General features: G+C 42.0%; 1 protein-coding gene across 1 annotated transcript in view; it reads right to left on the reverse strand.

The window, feature by feature from the left end:
* The window catches only part of LOC311231801 (voltage-dependent T-type calcium channel subunit alpha-1I-like), a gene marked incomplete at both ends in the record, with an annotated part of 367,238 nt that overhangs the window by 26,625 nt on the left and 322,399 nt on the right, over positions 1-18,214 (reverse strand). Inside the window, 2 exon segments of the mRNA XM_084318426.1 lie at positions 1,260-1,394; positions 5,937-6,122. Of these exon segments, the coding sequence (XP_084174552.1) occupies positions 1,260-1,394; positions 5,937-6,122 (321 nt within the window).

Consider the following 18,214-nt stretch of genomic DNA (forward strand, 5'->3'; position numbering starts at 1 on the left):
GAGAGAGAGTGAGAGAGAGAGAGAGAGAGAGGGAGAGGGAGAGGGAGAGGGAGAGGGAGAGAGGGAGAGGGGAGGGAGAGGGAGAGGGAGAGGGAGAGGGAGAGGGAGAGAGGGAGAGGGGGAGAATACAAGAAAACGGGAGTGAGAGAACGTCAAGAACATGAGCCATAAACAAGTGCAGGGAGTCGGTATCGAGCTAATTAGCCGAGTGCCGCGGAGCATTACAGCGGTGCAGGATCACAGAGGCACTCAGGCGGCGACTAAACAGAGCCAACAGGTAGGGAGCGAGGAGACACGGCACCATCTGTCTCCATGGTTACTCATCAGCAAGAACCCAACAGGTCTCTTTCCAGGTGGTTTTCTGTCATTATCATCAGTGTGTTCCAAACCCTACCGGTATATATATACAATAAATTGCCACACAATATGGGGGGTGGGGGGGGGTATGAAAGCAAAAGGTGGACATTGAATAAATAAGTAAAAAGATTTGTGTAAATTACCACCAAATAATGTTTGTGGTCTTGCACAGCGGAGAGGTCTGATAATCGCTCAGCACTGCTGAGAATGAACCCTTTCACCACCACACTACACAGAAGGTTAACCCTTTCGCTACCACACTAGGCTACAGACAGTGAACGGGTTTGTCACGTGGCAGTGAAAGGGTTAACCGTATGTATTGTCGCAGTGAAAGGGTTAACCCTTGGTAGTGTGGCAGTGAAAGGGTTAAGGCAACCGTCTCAGTCTGAGCCACTTCGATTTCTAATAGAAGTGTACACTTCCACACAATGCATTCCTCTTAAAGCAATGCACGACATTTTCCAACATTATTTATGTATAAGCAATAATTACAAGTCAAATCTTGCATTAGCTGTGACTTATCAACTATCCCCCCCATGGAAATGTTGGTAAACAATAAACCTGTCTATTCGATAAATCATTGCTTTACATAATGTCGACGTTAGCTCACTAAAACTGTACGTTGACTGTAAGCACCTCATCCATCCAACTACCCAACTACTGTCCGTCCGTCCATCCATCCATCCATCCATCCATCCATCCATCCATCCATCCATCCATCCATCCATCCATCCATCCATCCATCCATCCATCCATCCATCCATCCATCCATCCATTCATCCATCCATCCATCCATCCATCCATCCATCCATCCATCCATCCATCCATCCATCCATCCATCCATCCATCCATCCATCCATCCATCCATCCATCCATCCATCCATCCATCCATCCATCCACACCTGAGAGCCCAGGGCCCTGCTGTTGGCTCCGGGTGAGCGGAGAGAGGCCCAGGAGGCTGGGGAAGCACGCCTGGACGGCCCCCTCCTGCTCCGGGCTGCCTGCCGGATGGACAGCAGCAGCTGGGTGGAAGAAGTCTGCAGGCAGGTGGAAGACAGGAGGGAAGAAGCACCACTACATCCTCCATCGCCATCTGGAAACAGGGCAGCGAGGCTATGATCAGTTTGTGTGTGTGGGGGGGGGGGGGGGCACCTGTAGAGAGGCTTTCTTTCCTAATCACTCTCTGTCAGGACGTGTATTCTAATTTAATCTCTTCTAAATAGACGTTGTTCTTTTTATTTATGCGTAAAGCTCTCTATCATACATGCGTCATAAAACAAAAATCCAGTTCTCCTCAGTTCAATCCGCCCCACAAAACATTATATAACTCTGCAACGCCCCCCTGAATGGACTTCGTCTCATATAGTTTCCATCTGCTCTTTGGCAGAGAGACACCGTAGTGTTACGCAGGATGAGCGATAAGCACGATGCCATAAACATGTCATTCATCACCGCCTCTCTGCAAAGCACCTGTCTCTCTGTCAGGCCGTCAGCCCTCATCTATCACTGTTCTAATTGTACCGGAAGTCAATCAAGCATGTGAATCTGGGATGTGTCCTCTATATAGGAGAGGACGTCATAATACACATGTCTGAGCTCCAGAGAGACGTTGAGACGAGCTCCTGTTTAAATGATAATATCAATGTCACCGTGGCGGCGTGATGGAACAGAGGCGGTGGAACATCACAGAGGTCAGTGAGTACTTTCCTCAGGATAATAAGGAATAGTGATGAACGGTTGCCCCAGAGAAGGAGGATTACACTAATCATGCGATCAGATAACAACCCCTATGGAAATATTAATATGATATATAACAGTATAATGTGCAATTTAGATAAGCTATAATATATTATTTTCCACACGCTTTATTGACCTATGTCAAGCTCCGCCCACTTTTCTTGATCCTCCAATCACAACAGTGGAGGGGAAGGGTTTGAGATAGGTACATTTGAGGGTAGATGGTGACTGACAGGAGAGATGGGGATGATGTGGAAAAAAGAAAAATCTGAAAAGTACTTGGTACGGTTTTCCAAAACCCTCTTAGCACGAAGAGTCAATGGGCTAAGATGCTTTTGGGGAAACTTGGCCCAAATGTATTGTATTATTCTTTTATGATGGTCTGAGGAAGGATTTTTACTGAAATGTGCTGACATTTCTATGTTTTATGTGTTCTTATGTGGGATATTTCTTGTAGCATCTATTGCATCATACTGTATTATACTATATATCAGAGTAAAACTCAGTACGTGCCCATATCAACAAAACAGACAATAATGGTGCATGTCTTTGAATGATATGATGTGTGAATATACCTTTAACCCTTTCACTACCACACTACAGAAGGTCAACCCTTTCACTACCACACTACAGAAGGGCAACCCTTTCACTACCACACTACAGACAGTTAACCGTCTGTAGTGTGGTAGTGAAAGGGTTATCCTTCTGTATTGTCGCAGTGAAATGGGTTAACCCTTTGGTAGTGTGATAGTGAAAGGGTTAACCTCCCATCCTCACCGTCAACTTTCTCTCTTTGAACTTGTGTGTGAGTGTGTGAGTGTGTGTGTGTGAGTGTTGTACCTCTGTGGTGCGACAGGCTCTGCTGTAGCAGCTGGGGCTGAGGTCGCTGGGGGTGGACGCCCACCTCTAGCAGACCCTGGATCCCCTCCTCGCTGCCCGAGCTGGGGGGTGAAGCCCCGCGTGGGAGGACCTCCGCTGGAACTCCTCCGGACTGGGGGAGCACTACTCCCTCGCTGAGAGAGAGAGAGAGAGAGAGAGAGAGAGAGAGAGAGAGAGAGAGAGAGAGAGAGAGAGAGAGAGATAGTAAATAAGTAAGTAGATAGTTGGCCCCTTCCTACCTGACCGACCTACTCCACCCCTAAACTCCCGACCTCTTCACCATCCCCTGCACCAGGCGTTCCACACTGGGAGGCCGAACTTTCTCTGTAGCTGCCCCAGGCTTTGGAACTCCCTCTCCCCCTCCATCCGAGGCTCTGACACTATCAACCACTTCAAAACCCACCTTTTAAGCTACTAATCCCGTTTTTAGTTTTTGTTTATTTTCTTTTTTTTTACTGCACCCTGCTTCCTTTTTTTTTTTTTTTTTTTCTGTTGTTACTATATATATTAATATTTTTACTAGGGATGTTAGATATTGGCTTTTTACCGATATCCGATATACCGATATTGTCCAACTCTTAATTTCCGATACCGATATCAACCGATACCGATATATGCAGGGTTTTCCCCCCAAAAAACTGAATAATTTCAGGTAATTAACATTACTTATTACATGGCGTTTTCACATTCGCCGAAATGCTTGATTGTGATTGGTCAATAGCGGTGCCGGAGATAATAATAATAACTTTATTTGGGCTGACTGACAGCGGAGCCACAGAACAATTGCGTCTGCATTTGATCTTGTCTTGTCGATGGTGTAAAATTAATTAGGTATATTGTTAGTAAGTTATATCGTGATACATTATCCCTTACATATCTCTTGTCGTTGAATTAACACAACATTATGCATACTTTTGACAATAAATAAAATAAGAATTTGTTCTTACGTGCTTGCCTGGGTAAATAAAGGTTAAATAAATGTAAACCAAATTTTTTATTTAAACCGATACCGATAATTTCCGATATTACATTTTAATGCCAATATCGGCCGATAATATCGGTACGCCAATAATATCAGACATCCCTTTTTACCCTTTTTTATATAGCTTCTCTCTCTTTGTAAAGTGTCCTTGAATCTGAGAAAGGTGCTTCTCTCTCTAAATCTAATTTATTATTATTATTATTATTATTATTATTATTATTATTATTATTATTATTATTATTATTATTATTATTATTATTATTATTATTATTATTATTATTATTATTGCATATTATTTAGCATTTAGCATTTTAGCATTTAGTAATTTTTTTCAGATTATATATTAGATTAGATTTTATTATTGGATTATTAGATTATATATTGTAACTATTTATAGGGCAAATATAACTGAGAGGGCATACATACCTTCATCTCGCACCTTGTTTACCATATGCACATTTCCAGAGTTAATTATATTGATTTGTTATATTGTTTACACTGCTTTTTTACTACCTGTATCTCCCCTCCCCCATGCTGCTATGATGCCTGAATTTCCCCAAGGGGATCAATAAAGGAATATCTTATCTTATCTTATTATTATTAGTAAATGGGGGTTAGCAAGGTGTACTACATATCTTATATGTTATCCATATGCATTAATATTCACTGTAGCAAGAACGGTGTCAATCAAGTCCTTCATCTACTATTATACATAATAGAAATCAGTACACCATTTCCCGCCTATTCACAAAACTGTCTTTTGATATCCCTTCCTTCATCCACCATACCTCACTGATTAATATTGGAATTTGTTAAAGGAAAAATAATGGCATTTTCAAAGTGCTCGCCTGTTGTCCAGGCGATACATGAGATCAAATGAACTGGGTTTCAATAAAGAAAAGGCATTGAAACAAACCAGGTGGCACCCTGGAGCGCTTGGAATGAGGATGTGGATGTGAAAAGGGTGCATACATACACACACACATGCATGTTCACACATGCACGCACACACACACACACACACACATGCGTGCACAAGTGTCCCAGCATGCCCATGGCAGAGCGAGAGACATACACAGAGGGACAGAGACACAGATGCTTCAATCAGGCATTAAATCACGTAAATAGTGATTAATGAAGTGATTAATGGTTAGCAGTGTGGAGCAAGAGTGATGAGGGGGGCGCTGTGACTCCCCAGAGAGAGAGGGGAAGATAATACATAGTAATGCTAATGGTTGTGCCAATATGTACTTGTGTCAACAGAGTGTGTGTGTGTGTGTGTGTGTGTGTGTGTGTGTGTGTGTGTGTGTGTGTGTGTGTGTGTGTGTGTGTGTGTGTGTGTGTGTGTGTGTGTGTGTGTGTGTGTGTGTGTGTGTGTGTGCATGAGAGAGAGAGAGAGAGAGAGAGAGAGAGAGAGAGAGAGAGAGAGAGAGAGAGAGAGAGAGAGAGAGAGAGAGAGAGAGAGAGAGAGAGAGAGAGAGAGAGAGATGGAGGGAGGGAGGGAGAGAGAGAGAGAGAGATGGAGGGAGAGAGAGAGATGGAGGGAGGGAGAGAGAGAGATGGATGGAGGGAGGGAGAAAGATAGATAGAGAGAGTGATAGAGGGAGAGAGAGATAGAGATGGAGGGAGGGAGATAGAGAAAGATGGAGGGAGGGAGGGAGAGAGAAAGAGAGATGGAGGGAGCGAGAGAGAGATGGAGGGAGGGAGAGAGAGAGAGAGGTAGAGAGAGAAGGGGGGATAGAGTAGATGCATTTGAAGCACATTGTAACTTTTACTGCATGTAAAATGTGCTGTATACATTATGAGAGAAAACACTGTACAGTATGCCCATTTGATTTGGTTGTTGGTTGGCGTGTGCGTGTGTGTGTACCTGTTGGTTGGTGTGTGTGTGTACCTGTTGGTTGGTGTGTGTGTGTACCTGTTGGTTGGTGTGTGCGTGTGTATGTACCTGTTGGTTGGCATGTGCGTGTGTAATATGTACCTGGCTGTCCCGCCCCAGCAGCTGGTAGTGGCTGTGTTCGTCCAGACTGAGGTCATCAGGCAGCGCCAGCAGCTGGTAGGTGCTGTGTTCATCCAGACTGAGGTCATCAGGCAGCGCCAGCGACGACGACTTATCGGACAGCTGCTCTGACCTCAGAGACGCCTGTTCCACCTCCGCCAATCGTATCTGTCCCACAAACACACAGCAGACAATGGACCTCATGCAACCAATGGACTTACTTATTTGCTATGTTCTCTGTTGTCATTATTAGTGTGGGTGACCTGGCGAAGCCAGGTTGCAACCACACTATAGTAATCTATACTCTTTTTATTTATTTCTTTATTCCGCCGATTTTGCCAACAAAACTCCTCCCAGAGTGTTCGCGCCCATACACGTGAAAGGTATCAAAACTACCGCCGGCTCCAACTCGAGTGTCTATTACTTTTCGGAAAGTTTCACCGCACCGTTTGGCTACAAATCGACTTTAAACGGGAACATTTCGGTCCTCTTGGGAATGAATGGCAAGTTAGAGTGTAGGAGGTAAAATACATTTTGTACCACCACCTTGGGTAAATTGCGACAGTGATCTCAATTTTGGACGTCGATATAAAAACAACACATCAAAACGATGACACGGCTGTCGCCTCGCTCACAAAATAAAAATAAATGGAATTGGACATTTCTATCTCAACTGATGACCATTTGTTTGAAAGTTATCCTCCCCATAGACACCAATGGCTAGCCACTCTAATAAAAAGCAGGTTCTATCCATTTTCCCCCCTTGTGTTATGCTTGCCACCGGGGCCACAATTGTCGACGAAATGCCACAATATCGCACACAACCCTTCACATAACCCTTCAAGTGCTCATCTGAAAGTCACAACGCTTCATCTCTTATCGTTTGCGTTTAATCATCGTGAGAATGAAGTCATGCGTCTGCCCTCATTGAAATACATTATGTCACAAAGTGCAAGTAATTCGTGATTGCATCAGCCTAATTAGTGGTAACAGGTGTGTGGCTCATGGCTCAAAGGAATCAACTCAGTACAGCTGACCTGCCAATGACTTCTCATGGAGTTAACCCTTCATTGCCCCTCTGTGTAGCAGTACTGAATTGATTGACAGCGCCCTCTGTCTTGCAGGTTGTGTCATTGTACTCGGTAGGGATATCCTCTTTCATCCTTAGATCATGCCCCCTTAGGCCACACCCCCTTAGTGTATCTCTTGAACCGTTTGTCGTAGAGACTTGCGGGTTGTGCCATTGGACTCGGTAGGGATATCCTCTTTCATTGGTCGATGTTGACCACTCCCCCGATCCTTAGACCACGCCCCCTTAGGCCACACCCCCTTAGTGTATCTCTTGAACCGTTTGTCGTAGAGACTTGCGGGTTGTGCCATTGGACTTGGTAGGGATATCCTCTATTCATTGGTCGATGTTGACCAATCCCCCGATCATTAGACCACGCCCCCTTAGGCCACACCCCCTTAGTGTATCTCTTGAACTGTTTATCGTAGTGACTTGCGGGTTGTGTCATTGGACTCAGTAGGGATATCCTCTTTCATTGGTCGATGTTGACCACTCCCCCGAGCATTAGACCACGCCCCCTTAGGTCACACCCCCTTAGTGTATCTCTTGAACCGTTTGTCGTAGAGACTTGCGGGTGGTGCCATTGGACTCGGTAGGAATATCCTCTTTCATTGGTCAATGTTGACCACTCCCCCGATCCTTAGACCACGCCCCCTTAGGCCACACCCCCTTCGTGTATCTCTTGAACCGTTTGTCATCGAGACTTGCGGGTTGTTCCATTGTACTCAGTAGGGATATCCTCTTTCACTGGTCGATGTTGACCACTCCCCTGATCCTTAGACCACACCCCCATTAGGCCACACCCCCGTTGTGTATCTCTTGAACCGTTTGTCGTAGAGACTTGCGGGTTGTGCCATTGTACTCAGTACAATAGTGTGTGTAATAGTGTGCTAGTGTAATAGTGTGTAATAGTGTGCTAGTGTAATAGTGTAATAGTGTGTAATAGTGTAATAGTGTAATAGTGTGCTAGTGGGGCGGCGTGGCTCAGGGGTAGAGCGGGGCGTCCAATGATCGAAGGGTTGGTGGTTCGAATCCCGCTCAAGCCCATGTCCATCCCATTGCCGTTGTGTCCTTGGGCAAGACACTTAACCTACTTGCCTCGTATGAATGTGTATGCATGTGAATGAATGTTGGTGGTGGTCGGAGGGGCCGTAGGCGTTGATTATTCGCCACGCTTCCGTGAGTCTGCCTCAGGGCAGCTCTGGCTGCAATTGTAGCTTACCACCACCGGTATGACTGTGTATGAACGAATAATGGACTCTGTGAAGCGCTCTGAGTCAGAGAAGAGCGCTATATAAATCCAATCCATTATTATTATTATTATTAGTGTGTAATAGTGTAATAGTGTGCTAGTGTAATAGTGTAATAGTGTGTAATATTGTGTAATAGTGTAATAGAGTGTAATAGTGTAATAGAGTGTAATAGTGTAATAGTGTAATAGTGTGTAATAGTGTACTAGTGTGTAATAGTGTAATAGTGTAATAGTGTAATAGTGTGTAATAGTGTAATAGTGTGTAATAGCGTAATAGTGTAATAGTGTAATAGTGTGTAATAGTGTAATAGTGTAATAGTATGTAATAGTGTAATAGTGTAATAGTGTGTAATAGTGTGTAATAGTGTAATAGTGTAATAGTGTGTAATAGTGTAATAGTGTCTAATAGTTTAATAGTGTAATAGTGTAATAGTGTGTAATAGTGTAATAGTGTGTAATAGTGTAATAGTGTGTAATAGTGTAATAGTGTAATAGTGTGTAATAGTGTAATAGTGTGTAATAGTGTAATAGTGTAATAGTGTGTAATAGTGTAATAGTGTGTAATAGTGTAATAGTGTGTACTAGTGTAATAGTGTGTAATAGTGTAATAGTGTGTACTAGTGTAATAGTGTAATAGTGTGTAATAGTGTAATATAGTGTAATAGTGTGTAATAGTGTAATAGTGTGTAATAGTGTAATAGTGTAATAGTGTTATAGTGTGTAATAGTGTAATAGTGTGTAATAGTGTGCTAGTGTAATAGTGTAATAGTGTAATAGTGTGTAATAGTGTAATAGTGTAATAGTGTGTAATAGTGTAATAGTGTGCTAGTGTAATAGTGTAATAGTGTAATAGTGTGTAATAGTGTGTAATAGTGTGTAATAGTGTAAGTGTGTAATAGTGTGTAATAGTGTGTAATAGTGTAATAGAGTGTAATAGTGTAATAGTGTAATAGTGTAATAGTGTAATAGTGTGTAATAGTGTAATAGTGTGTAATAGTGTAATAGTGTAATAGTGTGTAATAGTGTAATAGTGTAATAGTGTGTAATAGTGTAATAGTGTAATAGTGTGTAATAGTGTAATAGTGTGTAATAGTGTAATAGTGTAATAGTGTGTAATAGTGTAATAGTGTTCTATGCGACTTGCGGGTTGTGTCATTGCACTCAGTAGGGATATCCTCTTTCATTGGTCTATGTTGACCACTCCCCAGATCCTTAGGTCGCGCCCCCTTTTTGTATCTTTTGAACCATTTGTCATAGAGACTCGCGAGAGACCCTCTCCCGTTTGCCGGCGGTGCACAGGCGTCACCCACACTTTCACAATTTCCCCCGCGCGGAATTGTCTAGTTTATTGTTGGTTTTTATTTGTATTTCTTGACATTGCTTATTGAATACATTGTCAGAGCCAGTGGAGAAACATTCCACTGCTCATCTTGCCCCAGACATCAGACGTGCCAAGTCCGACAGCGATTCATTGCACGGATGTAGGATGAATAAAGCCTTTAAACATGTATCTTATGAGACTGCAAAAACACTCTTCTGACAAATTGGGCAAAATCTGAGCATGTTCCCAGGCAACTTAAAGTTGTTTGAAGATGGAATGGTTGTGCTATACTTGAGGCACACAGCAGAAACAATTTAGTAGCTCTTATACACTTTCTTTGAAGCAAAGCAATTCAGGATTTTCATATACTGTAGGGCATTATAAGCTATTGTCAGGATTTAAAACTTGGAAAGCCCGATCAGTAACGAGATTCAAAAGAAGTAAAGAATGATACACTTTTGAGGGTATTTATTACAAGAAGGTTGAATAAGCATTAAGGTACAATTGAAATCAAGTTGGTACAACCGGCCGGTCGTGTAGAAAAATAAGTGAAGTTGAGTCAGTGGAGTCCAGTCAGTGAAGTCCAGTCAGTGAAGTCCAGTCAGTGGAGTCCAGTCAGTGAAGTCCAGTCAGTGGAGTCCAGTCAGTGAAGTCCAGTCAGTGAAGTCCAGTCAGTGAAGTCCAGTCAGTGGAGTCCAGTCAGTGAAGTCCAGTCAGTGAAGTCCAGTCAGTGGAGTCCAGTCAGTGGAGTCCAGTCAGTGGAGTCCAGTCAGTGGAGTCCAGTCAGTGGAGTCCAGTCAGTGAAGTCCAGTCAGTGGAGTCCAGTCAGTGGAGTCCAGTCAGTGGAGTCCAGTCAGTGAAGTCCAGTCCGTCCGTTCTGTCAAGAGCAGTGTCCAGCAGAAGTCTTCACTGGCTCCCCGTGGAACACAGGATTGATTACAAGGTGTCCCTCCTCACTCGCCAGTGCGTACATGGTGGTGCCCCTGCCTATCTCAAGGAACTCCTCACCCCCCAGTCCTCCTCACGTTCCCTCCGCTCCGGCACAGCCTACCTCCTCAAAGCCCCCAGGACTAAGCTGCACACCATGGGCGATCGCGCCTTCTGCTCTGCCGCACCCATACTTTGGAATGCTCTCCCCATCCACCTGAGAGCACCACAGTCCGTCGAGGCTTTTAAAAGGGGCCTAAAAACATTTCTTTTTAACAAGGCTTTTGCCTGAATTTTTCTTTTACTTTTCTTTTTACTTCTATTCATTTTATTATAATTTTTATTTTATTTTACTCTTATGTTCTTCCATTTCACTGGTTGTTAGTCTTTTTAAATAGTTTTTATACATTTGAATTGTTTTATTCATTTAACTTTTTGTCTATATCTCCTGTAGCACTCTGAGATTCTCGCGAATATAAAGTGCGGTACAAATTGAATCTATTATTATTATTATTATTATTATTATTATTATTATTATTATTATTATTATTATTATTATTATTATTATTATTATTATTATTATTATTATTATTATTATTATTATTATTATTATTATTATTATTATTATTATTATTATTATTATTATTATTATTATTATTATTATTAAGTAAAAGCAGAGAAGTGCCCCTCCTTCCCTGTCAGAGTGTTTTATTAGCGACCCCATAGTCCAGTGTGTATGTGTCTCTGTCCTGAATGCACGTCGTGTGTCTGTGTGTATCGGTCAGCCTGTATGCCCGCGTGCATGAGTGCATTTACGTGCGCATATGTGCGTGCGTCTGTCTTACGATAATGATCTGTGATTGATAGAGAGTGAGGTGCTCAGCCTGCATCTGGCCGGGGCAGTATACAGTCATTATATTCAGCGACTTTTGGCATCTTGTGTCAATGAGTTAAATTGATGGTTAGCTTTGTGGAGGTGCCATTGATAACGATCTGTGATGTGGCCATCTGGCTAGCTTGTTGTGGCATTTGGTGTAAACACATTTGGTGTAATGTATTTGAATTATAATCCTCACCTGGGTTAAGTGGCACTAGAATGTCCAAGAGAGAGAGAGAGGGAGAGAGGCGAGGGAGCGGGAAAGGGAGAGGGAGAGAGGTTTGGGGCCTTGTGTGTGTGAGTGTGTCAGAAGGTCAGAGTGTGTGTATCTGTATCTGGGCATGGGGAGAGGAAGAGAGAGATCCCTTTGTGTGAGGAATGTCTCTGCTCTATTTATGTCATATTTCATCACTATTGTGTATGTTAATCATACCTCTACTGTATTTAATTTATTAGTGTATTTATTTATCGTTTCCCGGGGGGACAATACAGATGAATCAATTGGCACAATTGGCAGACGTCATAAAAAATGCGGGGGCACACTCTCGGGCAGACGGGGTCAAGCCCGGCCTCCACCCGAGAGTCGACTCTGCTACCAACACACCGGAGAACCAACCACCTCCCTATGTTTAGTTTAACAGGAGGCGGTTGTTCCCTTAACCCACCAATAAAACCTAGAAACATAACTGCGCGTATACACAGGCTATACAAGCAGTACAAGTGTTTCAGTTTTCAACCCAGGCCAACAGGTCGACGAGAACGAGTCCGGACCTGGGCCTGGCGGACCGGGACCTTCACAGGGATGCCTAGAGGGGTTGACAGCAACCACCTCGACAGCCCCCTCCCATCCCTGCCCAGCAGGGGGAGGGAGGAGTGAAACAAATGGAGAAGGACCAGGCCCCCTAACACAGCGCAAGGTACAACACAATATGGACCAAGCACGTCACTGTTATGGGCAAGTCGTAGTGGCATACATATGACACACACATCCACGACATCAATCCCCGCAAAGCCCAGACCGACCCGGCATTTTCCCCCCGGAAAAGCACAAAGTAATTCGGGGTACCAGAACAGCAGATCTGCGCCCCGGCGGACAACGGGTTAACTGACCTGGTCCGGCGCGACTAGAACCAGTCCTGCATCCTAGTCACGCTGCCATCCCCAGTCCTAAGAGGGGGGTAGGTACGCGTGTCGATCTAAAACATCACAGAGGGCGCCACCAAGATGGACAGAACGTGAATGCGCTGCTCCTGGCGGCCCACCTCATGGGCGTGAGACGCCTCCGCCAATGTAATGATCTACTCCGTCATCTCCCCCCGGAGATGCACGTGAGTCATTGAGTCTAACCTAGTGCACTGGCGCTCGGTAGAGATAAAAAATCTCCTTCCTAGTCGCCCGCATAAAAAACGCCGTTTCTATGAATTGGGCAACCAAGGCGCGCCGGCCCATAACGTGGTTCCACATTGGAAGCACCCAGGGCCAGCGCTATATGCACGTCAAGAACCCGAAACACATCAATGGTGAATTCTAATAAGAAACACCAGACAACGTTCCCTCCATGCTGTCTGGGACAAGCAGCAGGAAGCCGGTCAAGGAAAGCAAAAAGGATTCTAGCCCGGAGCCGACCTTCGTAAGCTGTGCAGTTGACCCCCCACAACTGACACACCTGGCGCCCGCGTCGCAAAAAACATCACCCGCCCAGAGAGGCCGTCAGCCCCCACACAGCCGACCGCCTCCCAAGTATAGTGTCCAGCTGCAGAGCCGGAGGCAATACCGGCGGGGATTGCTCAGCGACGCGTGCCCCTAATGCGAAGCGTCGGTGGAGGTCAGAATGATCATCATCTTCTAGACACTCCGGTGGCGAAGACAATATCGCTGTATTTCCTCGAAAAATAGTGAGAGAGAAAACAAAGATATAATGTCAATGCAGCTCCTCTTCTCCAATAATGTAGCTCCTTTCCAATAACTATTTCGGCACTAAACTAAAGTGGTGTATACAGGCACTTTACGGTTGTGAAAATAGGGAAGGAGCTGATGGTGTGGCCACGACCCCGCTTATGTAGAGGAGCGGATGTGGGTGTGGCCAGGCGGATGGGTGTGTGCATGTGGAGAAAAATTATTCATTATTAGATTGGATAAAGGGATAGTTCCAAGAGAGCAGAGCGTAAGCTGTACGATAATATAACCAGAGTACCTGGAGGAAACCCGCACAGAACATGCAAAAACCACACAGATAGACCTGCAACTGGGATTTGAACCCAGGACCTTCTCGCTGTGAGGCAACAGTGCTAACCACTGTGTCACCGTGCTTTACTAGTTATATGAAAAATGTTGTAATGTATCTACTACAACGATTACTAATGTAGTTAAACATAGTTCAGTCAGGAATACTATTTACCTGCACAGTGGTTAATCCATTCAATCAGTGTTCCTCTTAATCTACTGTAAGGGAACAATCACACTGCCACTCATCACTTAAGCCAGTCTTCTATGAAGTTATGAGATTTCAGCTACTGCAGTTTTTTTTGTTTATTAATCATCTTGCATTAGTAGCTTTCAATGTTGTCCTAATCATGCCTCCTGCAACCGCCGGTTTTTGTTAATTTTAATTAAAAAAATTATTTGTACTTAACCATGTTAGTCTCATTGAAGTTAGAAACCTCTTTTACAAGAGAGACCTGGCCAAGAAGACAGCAATTAAGACAATTACAAATCACAATTTTATTAAATTCACAGTATAACGTTTAAAGAAAAAAGAAAGAAATGTTGATTGAAGGCAGGCAAGATTAATTTAGTGTGACCTGTTACGTAACATAACATTTACAGACTAGTTCATCTTCCTCCAGGATTTTTATCCTAGCTTTAAAACATGGTAGTGAGATAAGCTCCTCCAGATCCATGTTTTTTTAAGCTCATTCCAGGCCGCGTGTATCCTTTCGTCAACTTGCTTTTCCTAGCGTAGATCGCTGGCCAATCAGAGCAACGCGGAAGGAAACGCAAGTTGCCGAAAGGATACACGCTTCCAGGCCCTATAGGGGAAGAAAACTGGAAGGCTTTTTCTCCATACAGAGTCCTAGAGGAGGGTTCGGTCAACAGTACCTTGTCTTGTGAACGTAACTGGTATACGTAAGTGCTGTTTTCCTGCAGTGATGAAAGAACACAGGTAAGATGGGAGCTGTCTCAGTATGGCTTTATATATGAAAAGGTACCAATGACTCAACCTGCGAATACCAGCCTACTCTCACATAAAGGGTACAGCGATGTGTCAGAGGTTTGAGATTGGTAATAAACCTTAAAGCCCTGTGGTAGGAAGTGTGGACTTTGCTCAGTGCTGCCCCCTGGAGGAGCATGCATGTATAAGATGTCTCCATAGTATAATACTGGCAGGACCTAGGACAAGCCTCTTTCTTGTTGCAAAAGATAAACATGAGTTATTTCTAAAGTAAAAACATAACTTGAGTCTCAGCTTCTTTACACGATTGTTTACATGAGATGTAAATGAGAGACGATCATCTAGTTAGTAAAAAACCCAGGTACGTGTAGGTTGGCACTCTATCAATTAATTTTGTCTGCTTAGTGACTATGTGTGGGAGGGTCTGTGGTTTCTTTTTGGCCTTAGTAAACAGCATCATTTTGGTCTTGTCTGCATTTAAAACGAGTTGTAGCTGCTGCAGCTGGGACTGGACAATATCAAAAGCAGCCTGCAGGTCATTTAGCGCCTTTTCAATTGTCTGGGAGCAGCAATAAATAATGGTGTCATCAGCGTAAAAGTGACAAGAGGCTCGCCCTACTTTGCGCCCTACACTATTAAAGGTCCCCTATCTTATTAATTGCCCTTTCCAGTGGTTTGCATTGTTTTCTAGCAATGTGGGGTTGTACCAACACTAGGGGCGGAATCCACAGAGAATGGATTGCGCGAAGCAAATTGCATTCACAGAGCCTGCTCTGCGTCTGCAAGGTATCCACAAAGCACATTGCTCGATGAGATATTATGCGCAGACACATGCCCAATGTGTGTAGCTTGCGAGCAGTCTGCACTCTGCCCCGCTGACAGCACTCTTGGCAGAAATGTGTGTCGAAATAGCGTGCTGTCAAGTTTAGCGCACTGTCCAAAAAATGAAAAGAAATTAGAAATCAAGAAATCACTCCATCCATTAACTCAACTGGACTGTCATACTATTCATTTGCGCTAGCACTATTGCACTTGGGACATTGATATTATATTATTGATGTTATTATTTATACATGCTATATTCAGTATGTTTGTATGCTCTAAACTCAATTTCGTTGGACCAACAATGACAATAAAGATTATATTCTTTTGCACTCCTCTATACATTACGAAGTAAACAAAATACAATACAAAATGAACGGAATACTAAAGAAAATAGATCTTATGAGTTATGAACAGTATCTAACTTGTTCGAGAAATATAAAGCCGAGTGCCAATAGCCTTCGCAACGCGTGATTTAGAAATAAGGCTATAGCACTGACATTTCAAATGCTTGCTTCTGAGATGATGATCAATACAGTAAACATTTATTTCTGATATAGGTGCTGGTCAGCAGTAATGCACTGTCATGATTATTATTATTATTCTGAAGTTATTATTATTATTATTATTATTATTATTATTATTATTATTATTATTATTATTATTATTATTATTATTATTATTATTATTATTATTATTATTATTATTATTATTATTATTATTATTATTATTATTATTATTATTATTATTATTATTATTATTATTATTATTATTATTATTATTATTATTATTATTATTATTATTATTATTATTATTATTATTATTATTATTATTATTATTATTATTATTATTATTATTAATTAATAATTAATTAATAATTAATTAATAAGAACTCGTCTCCTTCACTATAATCTAAATGAAATCAGATATAGGCCAGGGCTTTACAACTTAATAAAGAATATATATTAAATGGGATAGGAACTAAATTAAATGTACCATATACAATGAAATAATATTATAATCATATTGGGCTATATTCCATTTATATCCCATTTAATTGTATTCAATCTCTTTATTAAGTTGTAAAGCCCTGGCCTATATTTGATTTCATAATTAGATTATATTCTAGTGAAGGTTATTATTAATTAATTATTAATTTTATAATAATAATAATAATAATAATAATAATAATAATAATAATAATAATAATAATAATAATAATAATAATAATAATAATAATAATAATAATAATAATAATAATAATAATAATAATAATAACAATAACAATAACAATAACAATAACAACAATAATAATAATAATAATAATAATAATAATAATAATAATAATAATAATAATAATAATAATAATAATAATAATAATAACTTGGTTTTATATAGCGCCTTTCATAAAACCTAAGGTCGCTTATATAGGGAAGAAATAACAAACAGACTGTAGCTAAGCTAAGCTAAGGGGCTACACAACCCTGACTGTATTTAAATAATGAGCTTGGCAAATACTAAATGATATATTAACCAATATATGTGTAACATATATAATGTTACATGTGTAACATTAAACTGGGGCTAATAAAATCTACATGCAACCAGTCGGGTAGTGGCTGGATAGAGGGGGCCTCGTACGGAAGGTTCCTATAGTCCAAAACGCTGCATGGTCTTCGGTGTTGGAGTATGTCACTGCACTTCTCCTGGCTTTGGCGATATTAGGATACCGTTTTTAACTGGTAATTCACTTCACCAACGTTACCATACAGCGTTGTAGCAAAAAACAACTCTCTCCTCTCTCTCTCACTTTTTCTTCCCCAACTAACGGTATCTTTCTCTCCGTTCCAATACGTAACGTGGGTGAGACTGGCTCGCAAACTATAACGGTAACTCTTCTCTGTCCCAATACGCCCAGGTGCGGTGTCGCTCAAATTAGATTATGTTTATACGAGCATTAAGCCAAAGCCCACAACGTTATATAACGATATTTAAATAAGTATGATGCTCAATATCTTGATTTGATATTGTCGTTCGAGATATTCTATATTCTTTCACGGTCTGCTACAATTACTGCTGCCATGATCACCTGTTTAGAGGTTCATTTACATAGAAAGGGGAGATTTTCCGCCCATATGACCTCATTTAAATATACGCCAATGGCACGGACGCAAAGCCATATGTTACGCATGAGCAATCTACTTTCATTCATTTGAGAGCGAGATGTGCCGGCTTTGCGTCGGCAAACGCGAGCAAAGCCTCTGTGGAATCCGGCCTATAGGTGTGCAATTCTCATTCAGGCGCATTCCTCCAGTGGGGGGGGGGGGGGGGGGGGGGGGAAGAACATGCAAACTCCACACAGAAAGGCCTGGGAGATCCCCCACCTGGGTACCTGGTATCGTGGAAACCTGGTCCCCAAGCGGGAATCGAACCCTGTACCTTCTTGCTGTGATATTTTCAAGCCTTTTCAGTAAGATATCGTGGTCAACAGTATTGAATGCCTTAGTAAGGTCGATAAACAAAGCAGCACAGTGCTGCTTCCTGTCCATGGCATAACATGGCATAACAGTCATAGATATTCTGTATAGATGGCTCAAAGCGGAGTCTACCGTGGCCATCTTGCTTGAGTGGACTACTACTTTAAGGTGATGATCTGCACAAACAAAAATACTCTTAACTCGCTGAAATCTTGACGGATTTACAAACGGTTTGGTTTATTACAAACGTTATTAATGTGGCTATGACTCTTGCTTGGACAAATTACAGAATATATATTTTCATATGAAAGTCCATTATAAGTATGCAGTATGATAACTACAT

This window comes from Notolepis coatsorum, assembly GCF_963971535.1.
Source record: "Notolepis coatsorum genome assembly, chromosome: 7".
In the NCBI taxonomy this organism is placed as follows: Eukaryota; Metazoa; Chordata; class Actinopteri; order Aulopiformes; family Paralepididae; genus Notolepis; species Notolepis coatsorum.